The following is a 19,216-nucleotide window of genomic DNA, read 5'->3' on the forward strand; positions in this document are numbered from 1 at the left end:
TGGGAGCATCAAAATAGTTTCAGGATTGTTCTCCTGTACTATTTCAGACAAGTCGTTTACAAACTTATGTATGTGTTTGCCGTGTAAATTTATGAATATTTAATTTACAGTCATACCTCGGGTTGCGAACGTGATCCGTGCGGGAGGCACGTTTGCAATCTGCAGCATTTGCAGCCTGAAGCACCATGTCTGCGCACACGTGTGATGCAATTCAGTGCTTCTGTGCATGATGTTATTTTGTGCTTTTGCGCATGCACGAGCGCCGAAACCCGGAAGTAACCCGGTACTTCCAGGTTCCAGTACTTACGGGTTCAGCACGGTCCGCAACCCGAAAACGCACAACCCGCAGCGTTCATAACCCAAGGTATGACTGTACAGTGGTACCTCAGGTTAAGTACTTAATTCGTTCCGGAGGTCCGTTGTTAACCTGAAACTGTTCTTAACCTCAAGCACCTCTTTAGCTAATGGGGCCTCCTGCTGCTGCCACACTGCCGGAGCACAATTTCTGTTCTCATCCTGAAGCAAAGTTCTGAACCTGAAGTACTATTTCTGGGTTAGCGGAGTCTGTAACCTGAAGCATATGTAACTTGAGGTACCACTGTATATATTTGAGACCTTAAATTCTTATTACAGTGTACATACTGAATGATTATTTAATTGCTGCATATTTGCACCCTTGCTGTCAGAAGCAGCACATGAATATTCTGTCTCTTTTCATTTCTGTGTGATAAACCAAACTTTTTCTAAGGTATACATGTGTTTTTAATTGACGGATAGCCTGGCTCTACACAAAAGAGTGTACCCTTCTTAGAACTATACGTACATTGAGTTTACATGTTAAGTGGATATATACCTAATAACACATCCTCCCCCCCCTTATCTAATAAGTACATATTTATTACATATATATCACATCTTTCCTCCAGTGAACTTACTGTGGCACACAGGGTTCTCCACCTTCCCATTTTATCCTCACAACAACCCTGTGAGGAAGGTTAGATGATGATTGGTATAAGCTTACCCAACGAGCTTTATAGCAGAGTAGTGATATGAATCTTGGTCCCCAAGGTGCAGGTTCAACCACTAGGCCACATAATAATAATAATAATAATAATAATAATAATAATTTAATATTTATACTCTGGGCTGCTTCCAAAAAAATACTATCCCTCTGTCTTTAGAGGAGAGGGGAGGATAATGCTTAATGGATCTGATAAAGTGTTTTCTTCCAGTCCACTAAAACTTAAGGCATAATATATCTGTTTGTATTAAAGATGCAAGAAACCTCTCTGTTCTTTTTGCAATTCCAGATTAACTAACATTCATGCATGGGCCAGATCTGGACCAGCTTAGCTGCAGCAAACTGAGCCTATTTGTGATGAGGATTCTTGAGATCACACTTAAATTAAACTATGGCTTAAAGGTATATGCTCAGCATTCTAGGAATTATGAAAGTGGCAGATTTATTTTCAACCCGCTTCCAATTATGGCCTACTCCTATACATAAGCATACCAAACTATTTTTGACATTTCTTTTATCACATGTAAGGGTTGCCAACTATTTTGTGTAGCGCAGCGCCTCTCCCTTCAACAGCCAGAGCTTTTCCTGGGGAACCTGCACTGGCAGACCTTACACCAGCTGGATTTCTGCCCTCTGCTGCTAGCCACTCTGTCCCATGTCCTGCAATCTGAAAAAAGATAGTGCAGCAAGTTAGTGAACTGTGCCAACACCACATCCAATTTGTCTCAAAGCAAGAGATTCCTCACCCCAAGAAAACAGATGTTTGCATTACTATTCTGAGAGAGGTGCATCAATCAGATCCTGGGGCAAAATGGTAATAAACACATAAATAATAAATAAAAAATTCTTGCCTTTAGAAAGGTAGCACATTTCACTCAGAAGTACTGTACATCCAGCTGAGCTGGTGGTACCTACTCTCTCTAGTAAGTGGGCACAGGCAGTTCCATTCTTACTTGGAAGGCCCAATTTACTCAGTTGAGGACACACCAGATGCTGAGTGCCATGCGTCATGTACCTCCCTTTTGTACATGTATGATGCCGGTTTGGCTACATAAGGAACCACCTCTGGAGAACTGAGTTTGCTGTTAGTATAAACAGGGATGCTAAATGGAACCTCCACAGTCAGAAGCTGTCTACCTTTGTACTACACACTTGGACAAAAGAAAAAAGGAGGAACACAGAAAGCTGCCCTACTGAGTCACACCAGTGATCCCATCATGCTCAGTATTTTCTACAGGTGACTGGAAGCTGCTTTTCTTAGGGTTTCAGGGATGGCTAGTTTCCAGCCCAAGGCCAGGGATTGAACCTGTGACCTTCTGCATGCAAAGCACATGCTCTGCCCCTCTAGGCCACCCAAGGACCAGAATCATTGAAACTAAGTAGGAGGGGATCCAAGGGGTTATCAAAGCTAGTCTGAAGGAGCGTCTCCACCTCCATCGTTCTGCCCGGACACTGAGGTCCAGTGCTGAGGGCCTTCTGGCAGTTCCCTCCCTGCGAGAAGCCAAGTTACAGGGAACCAGGCAGAGGGCCTTCTAAGTGGTGGCACCTGCCCTGTGGAATACCCTCCCACCAGATGTCAAAGAGAAAAATAACTACCAAACTTTTAGAAGACATCTGAAGGCAGCCCTGTTTAGGGAAGCTTTTAATGTTTAATAGGTTATTGTATTTTAGTGTTTTGTTGGAAGCCGCCCAGAGTGCCTGGGGAAACCTAGCCAGATGGGCGGGGTATAAATAATAAAATTATTTATTATTATTATTATTATTATTATTATTATTATTATTATTATTATTATTATTATTATTACTGAGTTCCGGAGCGGGTGGGGAAAGGGAGGCGCTTTGCTGGACTAGACGGCTCTGACTCTTAGGGCTCTCTCGTCGCCACGTCTCTCCCGCCCACATGCCCCTTCCGAAAGATCAGCTACCGGACGCTCAGGACCAGCTCTCTGCAACACCAAAATGCTCCACCCCTAAGCACTTCTGAGTGGCCTGTAGGTCTTCAATGCGCTGGGCGGGGCGCACAGAGGCGGGGGAGGCGGAAGATGCCCTGCCCCTCCCAGCCCAGCCCAGCGCTCCTTTCCTCCCTCCCTCTCTCTTTTCTTCTTCTCTTCTTCCTCTCAGCTGAGCTCAGTTCGGACCGGCCCACTCGTATCTTACTTCGGTGGGTTGGAATCAGCTTGAGCTCCTTTTTGCTTTTCCATTGCAACCCGAGGTAAGACCCCTGAGCCGGCCGCTTGGAAGGGAGAAAGAGAGGGAGGGGGCGGAGACGAGCGCAACAGATCCGGGTTTGGGGTCCCCGTCCTCCTCCTTTCCCCTCCTCCGGGCGATCTGACGTGTCGGTCCCTCCCCTCTGGGTCTGGGAGATGCTCTCGATGGGGTGGGAGTTATGTGGGTTGGGGGCGCGATCTTGCTACTTTGGGGGGGTGGGCGGTTCGAGCTGTATCCGCAACTTGGAAGAAATCATCGAGGCTTTGACCAAAGAGCCCCTTAAAAGCGAACAGATTTATTGCGGAATAGAAGTTTTCGCGGACTCCCACGGTCCATGAGAACCAGAAGTTTAGGGAGTCGGCGTGTACTAGGCAGGGAAGAGGCAGAGTGGAGGGCGGGCGGGGGGTGCGCTATACGCTTTGCGGGGGGCGGGTGATACGTGGATTGGGATGGTCGTTGTTTGCAGGATTTCCAGTTTAGCACTCTCTTGATATGGGACTCTCTCTCACACACACACAGCTGGGTCACCTGTCCCTTCATCACACGCAGCTCCTTAGCTTATCTGCAACACTTGCTGAGGCTTCTGTGAAAGAATCTGGGGCTGTCAAAAGGGTGCTGGAAGGCTAGGAGGAGCGGCCAATCAAATCGCTCGCTCTGAGGTTTGAGCCCGTAGGATACAAGTTGCTCTTCGATGTAGTGCAGAGATCCTTGGTCTTCCGTGGGGACTCAGAATTGCACCAAAACATTTTCTTTTCTTTCTTTCTTTCTTTCTTTCTTTCTTTCTACCTCTTTTCTCTTTCTTTCGCCTCCTCCTTTCTGTTTCTTTTTATCTCCCTCCACAAGACTTCGCCACAAGAAGGAAGGAAGTAAAGTTATTCTTCCTTTCTCCTCATACGAGAACCAAGGGCTGTCCAGCGAAGCACTGGGGACCTTTAAGTTTAGAGAAGAGGCAACATGATAGAGGTTTATAAAATGATGCGTGGTGGGAAGAATGTAGACACAGAAAAAATTTCCTCCAGCTCTCATAGCACTCTCAGCAATGAAGCTGAGTTCAGGACAGATGAAAGGAAGTCCTTCTTCACAAAGCACATAGTTAAACTATGGAACTCACTCCCACTGGAAAAAGTGATGGCCACCAACATGGGTAGCTTTAAAAGAGGATTAGACCAGTAGTTCCCAAATTATTCCCTCATCACTTAAAAATCACGGAGGGTCTTGGTGGACCACTTAATGAATTTTCTGCTCATTATAGCAGTTGCAATGTGTTGGGCTAGATGCCACATTATCTTCTTCTTTTATTCCCTTCACACTGCTATTTTTCTGCGTTTTATGGAATTCCAATTGTAATACAATAAAATAAAATGCAAGAAACAGAAGAAACAGTAAAAATTGCATGTAAAGTGGTACCTCGGGTTAAGTACTTAATTCGTTCTGGAGGTCCGTTCTTAAGCTGAAACTGTTCTTAACCTGAAGCACCACTTTCTGTTCTCATCTTGAAGCAAAGTTCTTAACCCAAGGTACTATTTCTAGGTTAGCGGAGTCTGTAACCTGAAGCGGGTGCAACCGGAAGCGTCTGTAACCCAAGGTACCACTGTAAAAGTTGGTGTGAATATGTAATGCGGTGGGTGTTCCATCTCCTGTCTTCAACCTGCAAAACCAGAATCACGTTGGGGAGCTCCTGAGCAAACCTTGCAGACAAGAGTTTGGGAACCCTTAGAATAGCATGGAGAATGCATGGAGGATAAGGCTGTTGATGGCTGCTAGCCACGATGGCTGTGTTCAGCCTCCACTGTTGGGACGCAGTCAGCTTCTAAATGCCAGTGTGCTATTGCATTCAGGTCCTGCTTGCGGACTTCCCAGAAACATCTGTTTGGCCACTGTGAGAACAGGATGGTGGACTACATGGACCACTAGCCTTATCCATCTGGGCTCTTCTGTTCCACCTCCAATGTTAGAGGCAGTATACTTCTGATTACCAGTTGCAGGGAACCACAGGAGGCGAGAGCACTGTTGCACTCAGGTTGCCACTGTGAGAACAGGGTGATGGACTAGATGAGCCACTGTCATGGTGCAGCAGGTCTTTCTTGTGTTCTGTCTTGTGTCCTTTCCTACCCTTCCTACTACTATCCTTCTTTTTAAGAAAAGAAAGAGGGAGGAGGGAGGGAGAAGAAACTGGATGTCCAGATTCAAAGATAGATGTCCTCTATCCAAGTTCCTTAATTTTTATTTACTCACCTTGAAAATAATCTGGTTGAAAGGCAGGTAACCCCCCCCCCCACATTCAATAAGAAAATAAATACTTGTGTAGAAGAATGCATTCTGATACAGCTGTCACAGTTAAAGAAAGCTTAGATGAGTCATTTATTATTATGCTCAGGACAGGTTACAACAATTAAAGCACAATTTTAAAAACAACTTACAATCACAGAAATAAGGCAGGTGCTGAAAATATTCAGCCTGGGTGTCAAAAGCCAGGGTAAAGAGCTTAGTTTTAGTCAATGAATTGACTGTATGAATTTGCATAGCCAAAAAAAGCACTCATTCTTTTTTAAAAAGAGGAAAAACTTTTCCCCCCAAGAACTTGTTATTTGAAAAACAAAATCGCACTTTCCTTATTTTTAGAAGGTGTAACGCACAAGTTTTGCTTGGGGATGAAAAAGTGTCTTAGGTCGATATATGGGCATTTGTGGGATCATCGTCTTAACAGCTTAGTTTGTACTGAATTGTATTATTATTATTATTATTATTATTATTATTATTATTAATCTTCCTATGCTGTTGTGTTTTTGATACTACAGGGGTTGTCATGTTTGTTAGTGTATTGATGTTTTTATTGTGAGCCACTTTGAGCTCATCCTTGTTGTTGGAAAAGCAGGGTACAGATATTACATTAAACAAATCATCCAAATTGGGTACAACAACGCTGTGTTGTGCTGTGCTGACATTACCCATTCACTATAGCCACAGCCTTGCCCTATGTAATATAGGTATAATAATGGAAAATTCTGTCTGCATTGACATGCTGGCAGGATCATTTGATAAATGTGGGAGGCATCACATTTTTTTGTATGAAAGAACACCTGAGTTTGAAATATCATGAACTCCGGTTGTTGTTTCGCTACTCCTTTGTTTTCGAACTATACCCCCCAATTACAGCTGTTACCTCCCCCCCCCCCAAAAAAAATCCTGGATACTTGAACTGTTTTGTACAGGGCAGTGATCACTTTTCCAGCACAGGAGACGAGCATAAAAGCCTCAAAAGCAAACCAAGAAGTTCCTTCTTTAGAGTGTAGAAGACAATGGGTGTTTCACCCTAGCTAGCCAGATCCCCTTTCTTAAATGTCACTCATTGTTCAGACTTAATTCACCAGCTGAAAACACTGTTGAGATAGTAGCTGGAGTGGAGGTTGGCCCATTCAGGCAAATGGGGCAGTGCTCTACCAACCTTGGTCCGCTCTCAGCTGCCCCCTCCCCACTCACCTGCCCTCCTTCCTGATAAGAACCAGACCAGGGAGTGGCATTGGCTGTCAGCTTCCTCTTCCACCACCACTTCCTCCCCATTTGCAAAGCTCAATGGGAAAGAGGATGAGGACAAAGCTAAGATGAGTTGACTCTGCCTGCCATTGGCTTTGGCACTGGCTAATGTTTGGGCTTCCAACCTTCTGGCCCACCAGTCACAATGGGCGCCAGCCATCACTGAGTAGCTGGCTAATTTTGTGCAAAAGAAATAAGGAGAGTTTCACCTGTATGTTTTGCCTCATATCTCAGGTTTTACTGCTGGAAATTTACATTAAAAATAGAAAAGCCAGCTAGCTAGGAATTTAGGGATTCTGGTATACACATGGGGATTGGGGGAGCAATTGCCCCCCTTGCCCACTCCAACAGACACCCATGAGTATAATCTTCCTTGCCTCCTTCCACTCCCTTTCTCATTCTGGGAGGGGGGTGACATGCCAGTAATGGGAAAGACCAGAGGAAAAAGTGGACAGAGGAATGGATGCAAATTTTGCCTTTTTACAACTATATTAGTTTTATGCATGTTCATGCACCCCTCTCTGTCTTCCATCCAGTCAAGCAAGGGGCATTTGCAGAGTTCCAAGGACACTTTCAAAAGCACCCAAGCAGAATGTGAAGCAGGGCCAGTGGGGGGGGGGGGAGTGTGACTGAGGAAGGCATGTGGTCTGGGGAGAGACCCAAGGGCTCTAGGCTCCCAGTCACTTCCCTAAAAGTGGATCTCTGAATCCCCAAAGATCAATAATAACACTGCTATATTCACTATTAGAAAGGGGGGCTTTGAATACAAAGCAGCAAAAGTTGGGGGAACTTCTAAATTAAGAACTCACAGAAAGCTTTTTAAAAAATGTGAGCTGAAAGCGGAGACACAGTCTGGGGTGCCACACCTTTCTGGAAGGGAAGGTTTTGTGAATTAACGACTTCCCAAAGTTAAATCAAGGCTGATAATTTGTGCAAAAATGTGTGTTTTATGGCTGCCACAAGGCTAAATAGCAACTGGATACCTCTCTTTTTTAAGTAAACCTGCAACCTCTTCTGCTGCTGCTGTGCATTTAAGGACAGCATGAAATCCAGTGCAAGACATTGAAATAACCGGTCTGATCAAGCTGGTGGCCATACGCGCATGGAAGTTTTCTTCTATACATCCGTCTCTGGATGCCCAAATGTCTGTGATCGCTGTGGCTCCTCTTCCAGATCCAGCTGCCAGACTGCACACAGGAAATAACTTGGTAAAAAGCAGTCATAGTCAGCGGAAAGTAGTGCATTGGAGTGAATGGGACAGTGCCCCACCAACCTCAGTCTATCCTCAGCAAACTCCCACCTACCTGCCTTCTTACTTACCATATTTTTTGCTCTATAAGACTCACTTTTTCCCTCCTAAAAAGTAAGGGGAAATGTGTGTGCATCTTATGGAGCGAATGCAGGCTGCGCTGCTATCTCAGAAGCCAGAACAGCAAAAGGGATTGCTGCTTTCACTGCGCAGCGATCCCTCTTGCTGTTCTGGCTTCTGAGATTCAGAATATTTTTTTTCTTGTTTTCCTCCTCCAAAAACTAGGTGCGTCTTGTAGTCTGGTGCGTCTTATAGAGCGAAAAATACGGTGCATCTAGTGCAGATAGTGGCCTGGCTGCCAGCTTCCTCATCCTTATGCTCAGTGTTGCCCCTTGTAGAACTCTTTAGGGAGGAAGATGAATGCTCTGCTTGCCATTGACTCTGGCTCTGCCTACCATTGGCCTCTCTGCTGTCTGCCCAAAGGGCACCAGACACCACTGGTAATAACACCAGTCAGGAGTATGGGAGCGGGCTTGACCTAATTCTCCCATTCCCCACTCAGCCAAAGGCCAGCACAATTGCTGCTTTATCTGAAGGAGCTCCCTACATGTAGTCCTCACTACTACATGAACACACTGATGGAAATGGGCTTTATTCAGGTTCTGATTGGAGAAAAGGAGGGAGCCAGCAACTGGTGGCAATGACAGCTGCAGTATTGCCCGCCTCTTATTCTATGCAGTTGTCCCAACCCAAAGTGCAACAGGAGTTTTGTGTTTGAAATCCATTTGCAAGTCCAGTCCTGAGGTCTGTTGCACAAGTGAATCCTGATGGTGCCTGGAGTTGAGTAGCACTGCATCCAAACCACCCCCTCTGCATGCACACAGGCAAAATACGAAAATAAACTCTTAAAAAAGAAACAAGGAACGCCATGGTCCATGGCTCAAATAGATACAGAAACCACAGAGCCTAGGACTTGCCGATCGGAAGGTTGGCGGTTCAAATCCCCGCGACGGGGTGAGCTCCCATTGCTTGGTCCCTGCTCCTGCCAACCTAGCAGTTCGAAAGCACAAAGTGCAAGTAGATAAATAGGTACCACTCTGGCGGGAAGGTAAATGGTGTTTCTGTGCGCTGCTTAGTCATACTGGCCACATGACCCGGAAGCTGTACGCCGGCTCCATTGGCCAATAAAGCGAGATGAGCGCCGCAACCCCAGAGTCGGTCACGACTGGCTCTAATGGTCAGGGGTCCCCTTACGTTTACTAACTATAAATTAGAAGCTACTGTAGAAATCACCAGTGTTCCCATGGGCACAGTGGGAATCCCCACTGCTTCTTTGATGAGAAGTTCAGTACTTTCCTTTTTCTCCTTCCAAAGGCACATAGAGCGGCAGGAGGAAGTTGGAAGAACGACTCTCTTTCCCACTTCCTCTTTCCACTCTATGCGGTTTTGAAGGCATTGTTATGTCTGCTGGATCCAACTTTTATGCATGTCCCATGCAAAAGCAACATAGCATGTGCACACACACGTTTTCTCTTGTCTGTCTATCACCAGGGCTGGGGTGCAAGGCAGGAGAGAAAGAAGTGACCGGTGGAAGGGAGGGAGTGTTCACAGTATTTGCTCAAAAATCAAATTGTGCCCATAACCTAAATAGATTGGTGGCTCTTGAGTGACATCTGTTGCTGCAGATGCTCAGAAGCTTCACATACAGGAATGTGATTCTAGTCCATGGGTAGGCAAACTAAGGCCCGGATCCAGCCCAATTGCCTTCTAAATCCGGCCCGTGGATGGTCTGGGAAACAGCATGTTTTTACATGAGTAGAATGTGCCCTTTTTTAAAAAATGCATCTCTGGGTTATTTGTGGGGCATAGGAATTCGTTCGTCCCCCCCCAAATATAGTCCGGCCGCCCACAAGGTCTGAGGGACAGTGGACCGGCCCCCCTGCTGAAAAGGTTTGCTGACCCCTGTCTAGTCCTTGTGATCACATACATTTGAGTGTTTGGGCTTAAACTGCTTTGTGAATTTAGTGAAAAGAAACATGTTCCATAGGATGTGTAGATGTACACGTGTGTGTGTGTGTGTGTGTGTGTGTGTAATTACACCAGGTATCCAGTTTCTCTCATTACACCAATGACTTTTCATTTGGGCGAGGGGATTGGATTGAGACCCAAAAGATCATACAGTCCAACCCCCTTTTATTCAGTAGGAACCCATTCAGTCTTCTCTTAAATGTTTGCAGGGCTAGTTCCCCTGGCAGCCCTGCAAAATTTCAGGAGACTTTTCTTTCTAGCTGCTACAGGAGCTATGAGTCCAATCCAGCCAAATCCTCAAGAAGAGGAAGGAGAGAGATAGAGAGAATATGAGTCACTGCTGCTTGTAATTTGCACACCCACCCACCTCAAGGCTTATTATAGAAGGGGGTTCCTGATCACTGGCAGGCTGAAATCACCAGCCACTGTTAATGGGAGAGACAGGAAAAGACAAGCCTACAGAAATCAAAACTTCCCTCTTAGAAAAGAACATGAAATTAGACAGTTGTTAAAATCCAGTCATTTGGGAGTGTGCTATCATCTCAGGCAGAGGATTTTGCTACACGGAACGTCAAGGTTTAGCATAGTTGGGCATCTGCCAAGGCTCAACTCACCAGCCTGGGAGCTCGCACACAAGAACCCCCTGGACTTCCTACAGTGAGGAGGCAGATTCTTCCCCAAGTTCCCTCCAATATCTGAAGCTGATATGCTAAATCATAGTTAAAACTGAGAGTTCTGCCCTCCTCTGAGCCTGAAGAGAAAGAAGGTGGAAGCTGACGGCCAGTGCCACTCCCTAAACTGGTTGCAAGTAAGAAGGGCAGTGTGGGGCCAGACAGTTGGTGGGGCAGTGCCCCGTTTGCCCCAGTGGACCAATCTCCATTGAGTGACAGCCAGTCTCACCCCTTTTAACAGCTGGATTCTGAACACAACTGCTCCATATCTCAAAGGCAGTGGGCACAGACATAGGGAGGAAATGATGTTCTGTGGAAGGTAGGACCCAAAAGCCCTTTGGCAGTGTTTACGCTGGAAGTAATTGCAGTGTGCAGATGCTAGAGTCATCACCATAGGGATGGGATGAGGTGCAATTATTCCAGACAGGGTGGGGGTGGGGAGAGAGAAACAGGCACACCCCATCAAACACTAAGCCTGGTAGCTGTTCCATTATTCCAAGCTCTGAGATGCATCAGACTGCATGCCTGGTTACAGGAAGGCAATGAAATATTTCTTCATATGAGGGCAGGGGAAAAAATATCAGAGTTACTTTGAGAATATTTTGTGGTTTACAAGATTAAAGAGTGAGGTTGCTGTCAGGCTCGCTGTTCCATTCCTCTCATATTTTTGGGCAGCCTATAATATGACCTGCTTTCTTTGCATCCAAAAGTGCTTAAGCTAGAGTGTTCATCTTTGAAAACCCAGGGCTGCAGCCTCTCATTGTGTCAGGGCACATTTCTGGGTTGCCAAGGTAATAGCAGTGGTTTTTTTCCTAATAAACTCAAGAAAATCACCATTTTATAGTTCAAATTGGGAAAAATAAATACAGTAAATAGACAGAAGTACAAATATTCACAAAATGTTTAGGAGTATGCGTACCCCTGCGTTCCCCCAGGAAACCTGCGAGAAGTGAAGTTGCAGGGAAGCAGGCAGAGGGCCTTCTCAGTAGTGGCGCCCACCCTGTGGAACGCCCTCCCATCAGATGTCAAAGAAATAAACAACTATATGACATTTGGAAGACATCTGATGGCAGCCCTGTTTAGGGAAGTTTTTAATGACTGATGTTTTAATGTATTTTTAATCTTTTGTTGGAAGCTGCCCAGAGTGGCTGGGGAAACCCAGCCAGATAGGCGGGTAGAAATAATAATAATAAATAATAATAGTAGTAGTAGTAGTAGTAGTAATACTGGAGCATTGGTGGTATAAATGGATTTCAGCAGGAAGTTATGGGACATGCACCGATTGGAAAAGAAGCAGTATGTCTGCCCCAAAACATTTGCCAAGCAGAAACAGTGGAGTGATGTTTAACTGCCCCAATATGATAAAGTACCCTTCGCATCATGAATGTACAATCAAAACGATGTCTCAAGGGACTCTTGCTCTATTATTCATATGGATTTCAGTCAGATTATTAATGATAATATGCATTCTTTGTAAGCACTTGTATTAAAAATAATAATTGGATAACCTTTTTAGTCAATTAAGGCTGCAGTCCTTCCTAAGCATCAAGCATATTGAACTTGACAGGATTTACTTCTTCATAGCCATGTGTAGGATTAAGCTACAAGGATGCAGTTCTGTGTACTCTTAGTTAAATCTTATTAAAATCATGCATGTTTTTGAGTAAGCATGCCTAGCATCACTCTGTCAATGTTTCTTTCTGGAAGCAAACCCCAAAGAACACAGTAGGACTTAACTTCTGAGTAATCATGCATAGGATTGCATTGTCAAGTGAATTTATAAATCTACGCAGCTGCATTGTCATATCTACTCAAAAAGATAGATCGGGTGTCAAGCAAAGTATGTTTCCAATTTTAATCTAGGACTCTCTCTCCACACACACACACAGACACACACACCACTTCCCTGCATTATCAAATGTTTTGGGGAAGCTGTTCTAGAGGAATAGAAATCTGCAGGGCTGCAGTTAAAGTTGCATAAAGAGAAGCATTTATTTTTCTTTGCCGGTGGTTTTTTCCTCTCTCCTCCGTTGCCTTTGCTTTGCCTCCTCTTCTTGGTGTGCCATCAGCTGACCAGAGGGCGGAACAGCTGATGATGAGATGAATGGCAAATCCTTGTTTCCTACTGGTTTTATGACCAATTTTGGCTGTCTGCCAAAAGCTGGTAAAAATAGCCCAGAAGCACTTGAATGCCAGGAACACAAAGGGAGTTACTTGAATGCACTTTTAGATTAGGGCTATAAGCTTGGGATTTTTTTTCCTTTTACCTATAAGCGCGTTAATGAAAGCTGTCTTTGGGACCCAGTCTGTACGCTCACAAAATGAGGCTCTGTGCATTATAAATCACCGGGGTTGTTTCCATGCTAGTCATATTCAGAGCAGACCTGCTGAAAATAATGGATATTACTGTTAGAATTCGTTGGAATTCCTATTAGATTCCTTAATTTAAGTGAGTCTTCACTGAGTAGGACTTAATTGGTCTTCTGCTGGTGGGATGGAGATGGGCAAATTCAAATGGGGGGGAGTGGCCCTCCCGTCCTCTGTGCCCAGCCCTTGGAATACTCCCCAGGCCATGCTCTGCCCCAAGTGTTTTTGCCTAGATGGAATATGTCCTTGATCTCCAATAATGCTTCTTGCTTGTTTGGATGGAGGAGAGAGAGGACGTGTGAAAGTATGGGCAGAAACTCACCTGCTGTACAAAGGTTAAATTTACACTTGTTGCTTTGACCACTTTTGCCTCTGGCTCTACCCATCACTGGCATGTGAGCCCTGGAAGGTTGCCCAGAAGGGAGTGTGGCCCTTGGGCTAAGGAAACAAAAGGTTCTCCACTGCTACACTACCAGAATTTGCCCTACTCTCTGAGAGAGAGAGAGAGAAAGACTATATATACATATCAGAAATAGAAGCCCAAATGCATGTTTGGTTTAGATATGTGTCTCAGTTCTGAAAACACTGTAGACTACTGTTAGTAAATAATGTAGAAATCTGCAAGAGAAAAGAAATCAAATTAAAAATGTAGCGACTTAAACTTTATTTAAAATGTTTCCTAGGGAGTGTTATTTTTTAAAAAAAAGTTATGGGGATGACTTGTGTCAAAGACGCCAAGGTAGGACGCAAGACCTACTTTAAATAAGCTGCTTGGAATGTTAACTTGCTTTTTTATTTTTTGGATGTTATGAATCAATCTTTTGCTAACCACAGACTCTCCAACTTCCACTCCCAACTTCGCCCCCTTTCTATGCAGTTGTACTTTGTCTCCCTTCCCTGGTCATCTAAATTTCTCTCCCCCCTCCTCCAATTTTCAAAACCTACTTATATGCATGATTGAACACTTTGTCCTTGGGCATGCCTGGGGAGAGGGAGGGGATTTCTTATTCAAAGAAACAATGTGGTGAGGGAGGTGGGGAGATGTATCCTGGTACCATTGTGGGCCCCAGGCAAGAGATCTGTGGTAGTCCCCTCTCTTCTCTGCCCCATACATACAGGACTGAGACAGCTGGGGCTGACCATCTGCCCCGGCACCCTACCCCTCTGGGTTTTTGTCTTGTGCAAGGGAATTGCAACATTTTAATTTTATTCGTAAATACATGTATTTGCTCCAATCCTCCAATGTGTCCAGGCCCAAAACCAGGATGCACATCTTCCAGGCCACATGCCCAGGTGAGTCACATGACCTGCATGAGATCAAAGCCCTGGAAGAAGCACTTTTCTCAGGTCGAGATCACCCAAAATAGCCGCTGTGCACAAGTGAAAAAACAGGATGCCCTGGTTTTCCCGGGACAGATGTTTCCCGGGGGTATGTTACTGCTGTTCATTAAGAATATCGGAGCAGTTTACAACAATCATTAAAGCCATATAGTAAAAACCATATAAAAAATTACAATCCGAAACCATATAATTATTATGGAAATATGTACTCTTAATGGCCTGCACACATCTGACAGAATAGAAGAGTTTTTAATCAGGCATTTAAAAGTTGGAACCAAAGGTGCCTGCTGAATCTCTGTTGGTAGAATTCTGTTCCAGTTGGAGCTTCCAAACATGTTGGCTATTGGAGCCAACCCTGCTGAATAAGAACAGGGATTATCCTATCATTATGATGATGATGATGTTTATATCCTGCCCTTCATCCGGAAGGAGCCCAGTGCAGCAAACATGTCAGTAATAATAATAATAATATTAAAAATAGTGTTAAAACAGTTAACAATATTCTCTCAGCCAGTGATTTCAGGGTTGTCAGGACCAGTGTCTTTCAGCCATCAAATGCCTAGGTAAACAGGAGTGTTTAAAACTTTCTCCTAAAAGTCCGTAATGAGGAGGGTATTCCACAAATGGAGAGCCACCACCAAGAAGACCCTGGCACAGGTAAATAAATTCCCAGTAATACTGACTAAAGGCAGGAATGTGGTAAGGATGGGAAATGAGATAAGGAAGTGATGTCAGACCTGCCTGAGCTTGTTGGAACGGGACTGGAAATTTTGACTGGAGGGGAAAACGCAGGCATGTTAAACCTGTTTGTGTGCCCCGTAAATCAAATTTCAGTTGAAATGAGTTTGCCTCAGGCTTGCAACATGGTATGCAAAAGCACGACTGCATTCTTCCTAAGCACAACTGCAACCTAATTTTGAATCATGATTACACAGACATTTAGTCTTCTGAATCGATACCAGCTTAATGTTTAAGTGAATATGCATAGGATTTCGGAGCCTTAAAAGGATGCAAGCCCTAACCAGACACTACTGTACATCTTATTAAAAAATGATTCAGCAGTGCATAGAGAATCTGTGCATCAACTTGTATCAAGAACACACCACTCGAAGATAAGTGACTCAGCAATTGCATAGCCCCTATTGGAGCCCTCCTCATGGATGAAAGAAGACAGAACCAGCTGCAAAAATGATCTCAGCATAATTTATGGAATTCCCTTCCCACGGAGGTGCACTGAGCATCTTCATTGTGCAACTTCCATTGCATGCTGAAGATACATCTCTTTACCCTGGCATTTGACAACTGAGATACGTGTTTTAAGAACCCATCATGTTGTTCTAATGGTAACTTGTTCTAACTGATTTTGTATTGATGTTTTATGTTTTGGTAACCTGGCTTGGGACCTTATGGTGAAGGGCAAGTGAGTAACAACAACAACAACAACTGCTTACAACCATTGTACTGCTAGTTACCATTTAGAGAGCAGTATATGGCAAAGGTAAAGGGACCCATGACCATTAGGTCCAGTCGTGGCTGACTCTGGGGTTGTGGCGCTCATCTCGCTTTATTGGCCGAGGGAGCCGGTGTACAGCTTCCGGGTCATGTGGCCAGCATGACTAAGCCTCTTCTGGCGAACCAGAGCAGCGCACGGAAACACCGTTTACCTTCCCGCCAGAGTGGTACCTATTTATCTACTTGCACTTTGACATGCTTTCGAACTGCTAGGTTGGCAGGAAGTATATGGCAAACGACTGTACAATTCTTCATGGTATTTGACCTCATGATCCCCTATGTGAAATTGGCAATTCTTGTTCCCATTTCACACAGGTAGAGCTAGAGGCTGGATGCCAACTTGTTTCAACAGCATACAAAGAATCTTTAGCTAAAGCAGGGGTTGAATGAACACCAACACCACTACCTAGTTCTTGCCTTCCTAACTCAATTGCCCCTTATTTTAGATACATTTTTAAAGCAGAGAAGGTAGCCACAGCTAATAAAAGTAAGAGTTCAGTCTTGATCTCACTTGCGCAGATGGCGTGTCCTGCACACGTAATCTCTCTCACACCCACACACCACTCAGCAGTCTCCTTTCTAGACTCCCAAGTATGTCATCAGTGCAAAAAGCTGCTTCACTGAAGGCAATAGACTTGCATGGAAGTCCACTCTTTGGAGGTGCAAATCCCCTGGGTTGTTTTTTGTAAATAAGCTATGAACTGCAGATGTCCCCATTTTGCTGAGTGCATATAAGCGCTTAGGAAGTAGGAGCACAGTTTGCTCATTCATTCATATGTGCCTTAAGGGCTAAAACCTTGATTCCTGTCTGCTTGGCATAGAAACAAAGGAAGCTGCCTTATAACAAGTCTGACCATTAGTCTTTCTAGCTCAGTACTGTCTATAGTGACTAGCAATGGCTCTCCAGGGTTTCAGGCAGGAGGTATTTCCAGTCGTACCTGGAGATGCTGGAAATCAAACAGGGGGTCTTCAGTAAGGTGCTTTGCTCCACCAACCTTAGTTTGCCCCAAGCCAGACCCTGCCTCATGCAGGATTCATTCACTGTTTTCCATATGGCAGTGATTTGCTTGTAGGGAGTTTCAGCTTCTGCCAAGTGGCCCTGATATTAATAGTCAAGATCATACAGAAGAAAGAAGGGGAGGAATTAGAGCGCTCTCTTGACCATCTTTGGGCTTCATCTTGTAGTTTCCCAATTGTTGGGGATGACCGCAGTCACTTCCCCTGAGGCTCAGCTTAACTGGAAACAGTTATAAGCCAGGGAGGCGTGGCTTAGGTCAGTGTCGCAACCTCCCTTGGCCATCCTGAGTGCAGTCAGTGGAAGGGAAACTACTTCTTCTTCTTCTTCTTCAAAGAACCTTGAGTTGATACTGGAGGCAAGGAGCTTTCTTGTGGCTTAACAGCTTCCCAGTTGAAAGGGGGGGGGGAATAACCTAGTAGCAGCAGGTGGAAGAAGACAAATCAAAGGAAAACAAAAGTTTAGCAAGTAAGGGCTAAATAGAAAATTTAGAAACAAGAGTTGCTTTTCTGGATCTATCATCCAGTTTCCAAACTTGCTAGGTTGATGCCTTTGGGTACAAGATTGATGCCCATCCCCAGGGATTTGTCCCCAGCTTCCACTTCATCAAGGTATACTGTCCCTGTATGTGGAGGTTTTACCACTTCTCCACTAAGTGTTACTGATAGGGTTTGAGGTCCGTGGTTTGTTTTTGTTTTAAAAGTCATGACATCTCAGCTAGTGGCCATCTGGCGGATTCCATAAATTAAGAGTGTTGAAAAGGAGGAAGAATGAACCTGTCATTTTTTATTTCTCTCAGTTTTTCCTTTGTCCAGTCTTCAGTTTGGTTCTCCATGTGGCCACATCAGTTGTGTATGTTTGTTTTTAAGTCCTCATGAAAATTCCCCAGCATTTTAGTGTAATTTTTTCGTAATGTACACACACATCCCAAGCAATTTCCCATAATATAAGGCATTTTTGTTTGTTGCTTTCCATAATATTTGGATACACACCTTCCTGTAATATTTACATTTTTCTAAACATTTGGCTGGAGAATTGCATTGCAAAATTCAGACAAGTGTGAGTTCTGAATGAAAGGTGTGTTTTGGTTCTGTAGATGAAGCTGCTGTGTTGTTAACAACAGGCCAGGCAGGTTTTTTTCTGGTCACTGGGTACCCCAAAGATCCTATTACTGTCATATAAGAACATAAGAAAAGCCAATTGGATAAACAAATGGCCCATGTAACCCACCATCCTGTTCTCACAGTGGCCAGCCAGATGCCTGTGGGAAGGCTGCAAGCAGAACCTGAGCACAAGCAGCCCTCTCCCCTCCTGTGGTTTCCAGCCACTGGTATTCGGAAGCATACTGGTTCCAACCATGGAGGCACATCAAATTCCAAAACAGTTCCACCAAAATAAATATGTGTCCTCTCCTTTGAAATAAAAGAAACATTTAGTTAAACTGTGAGCCCATACACTTCTTAACTGTAGCTCAAAATAACAAGCTTCCCAGCCAGGGTGTCTGAATAATTTACTCACTCGCCATAAACCAGCCAAGCAAGTGGCTATGTTTTGTTGCAAACTGCCCTGTGTGCCGATCTCTGCAAGAATGGTGAGATATTAAAAAACTCTGAAATAAATATTTACAAGCTTCGATTAAACCAGCTTGTTTCTGCCCAGGCTGAGTATGAACTTTGACACAGCAGTGGCTGGTCTTCAGGGGAGAAGGCAATTTATTTGGAGCTCACCATTGCTAGTGGGTCTTCTCCAGTGGTGCAGCCCCAAAGGGGAAGCACCGAAGTTGTTCCTTCAGAGTGTGATGATGAGGATTAGGGTGCTCCTGCAAGGCTGAATGCTTCTGGATGGGCTTGGCTCCTAGGTGAGAGACTGGAGCAGTTGGGTAGAGGGAAGCAGTTCTGGAATTCCAGGGAGCTTCATCTGTGCCAAGAGCATGTATAAGATAACCTTTTCAGCACTTCAGGCAGGGAGTCTCTCCCATTCCTACCGGGAGATGCCAGGGATTGAATTTGGGACCTTCTGCATGCAGAGCAGTGCGCTGCCACTGAGCTTCAAGTCTTCCCAAATTGAAATCAATGGGCTTGAGCATTCCTGTTCTTGCATTGAGTCAGGCTGACAAGGGTGCAAAGGATGAAAAATTATTCAAAATAATCTGGTCCAGTTGTGCAGGGTGCATGGAAATTACATTGAATTGCTGTCCTGTTGCATTGCTTTGAGGGCAAACAGACATCTTTGAAGGATTCAGAATCGAATCCACAAGAGACCAAGCCTTA

General features: G+C 44.6%; 1 protein-coding gene across 2 annotated transcripts in view; it reads left to right on the forward strand.

The window, feature by feature from the left end:
* The first annotated feature begins 2,848 nt into the window (after positions 1-2,848).
* GSN (gelsolin) overlaps positions 2,849-19,216 on the forward strand; it is a 68,910-nt gene continuing 52,542 nt past the window's right edge. Inside the window, exons 1-2 of one of the 2 annotated variants that reach the window (XM_083423058.1) lie at positions 3,064-3,233; positions 13,762-13,817. In XM_083423058.1, the coding sequence (XP_083279184.1) occupies positions 13,788-13,817 (30 nt within the window). In that variant the 5' untranslated portion in view covers positions 3,064-3,233; positions 13,762-13,787. Of the gene's footprint in view, positions 3,234-13,761; positions 13,818-19,216 lie in introns of both variants that reach the window. The other variant, XM_083423059.1, reaches the window with a different exon arrangement.

This window comes from Podarcis tiliguerta (genome assembly GCF_965153285.1).
Source record: "Podarcis tiliguerta genome assembly, chromosome: Z".
Classification (NCBI taxonomy): Eukaryota; Metazoa; Chordata; class Lepidosauria; order Squamata; family Lacertidae; genus Podarcis; species Podarcis tiliguerta.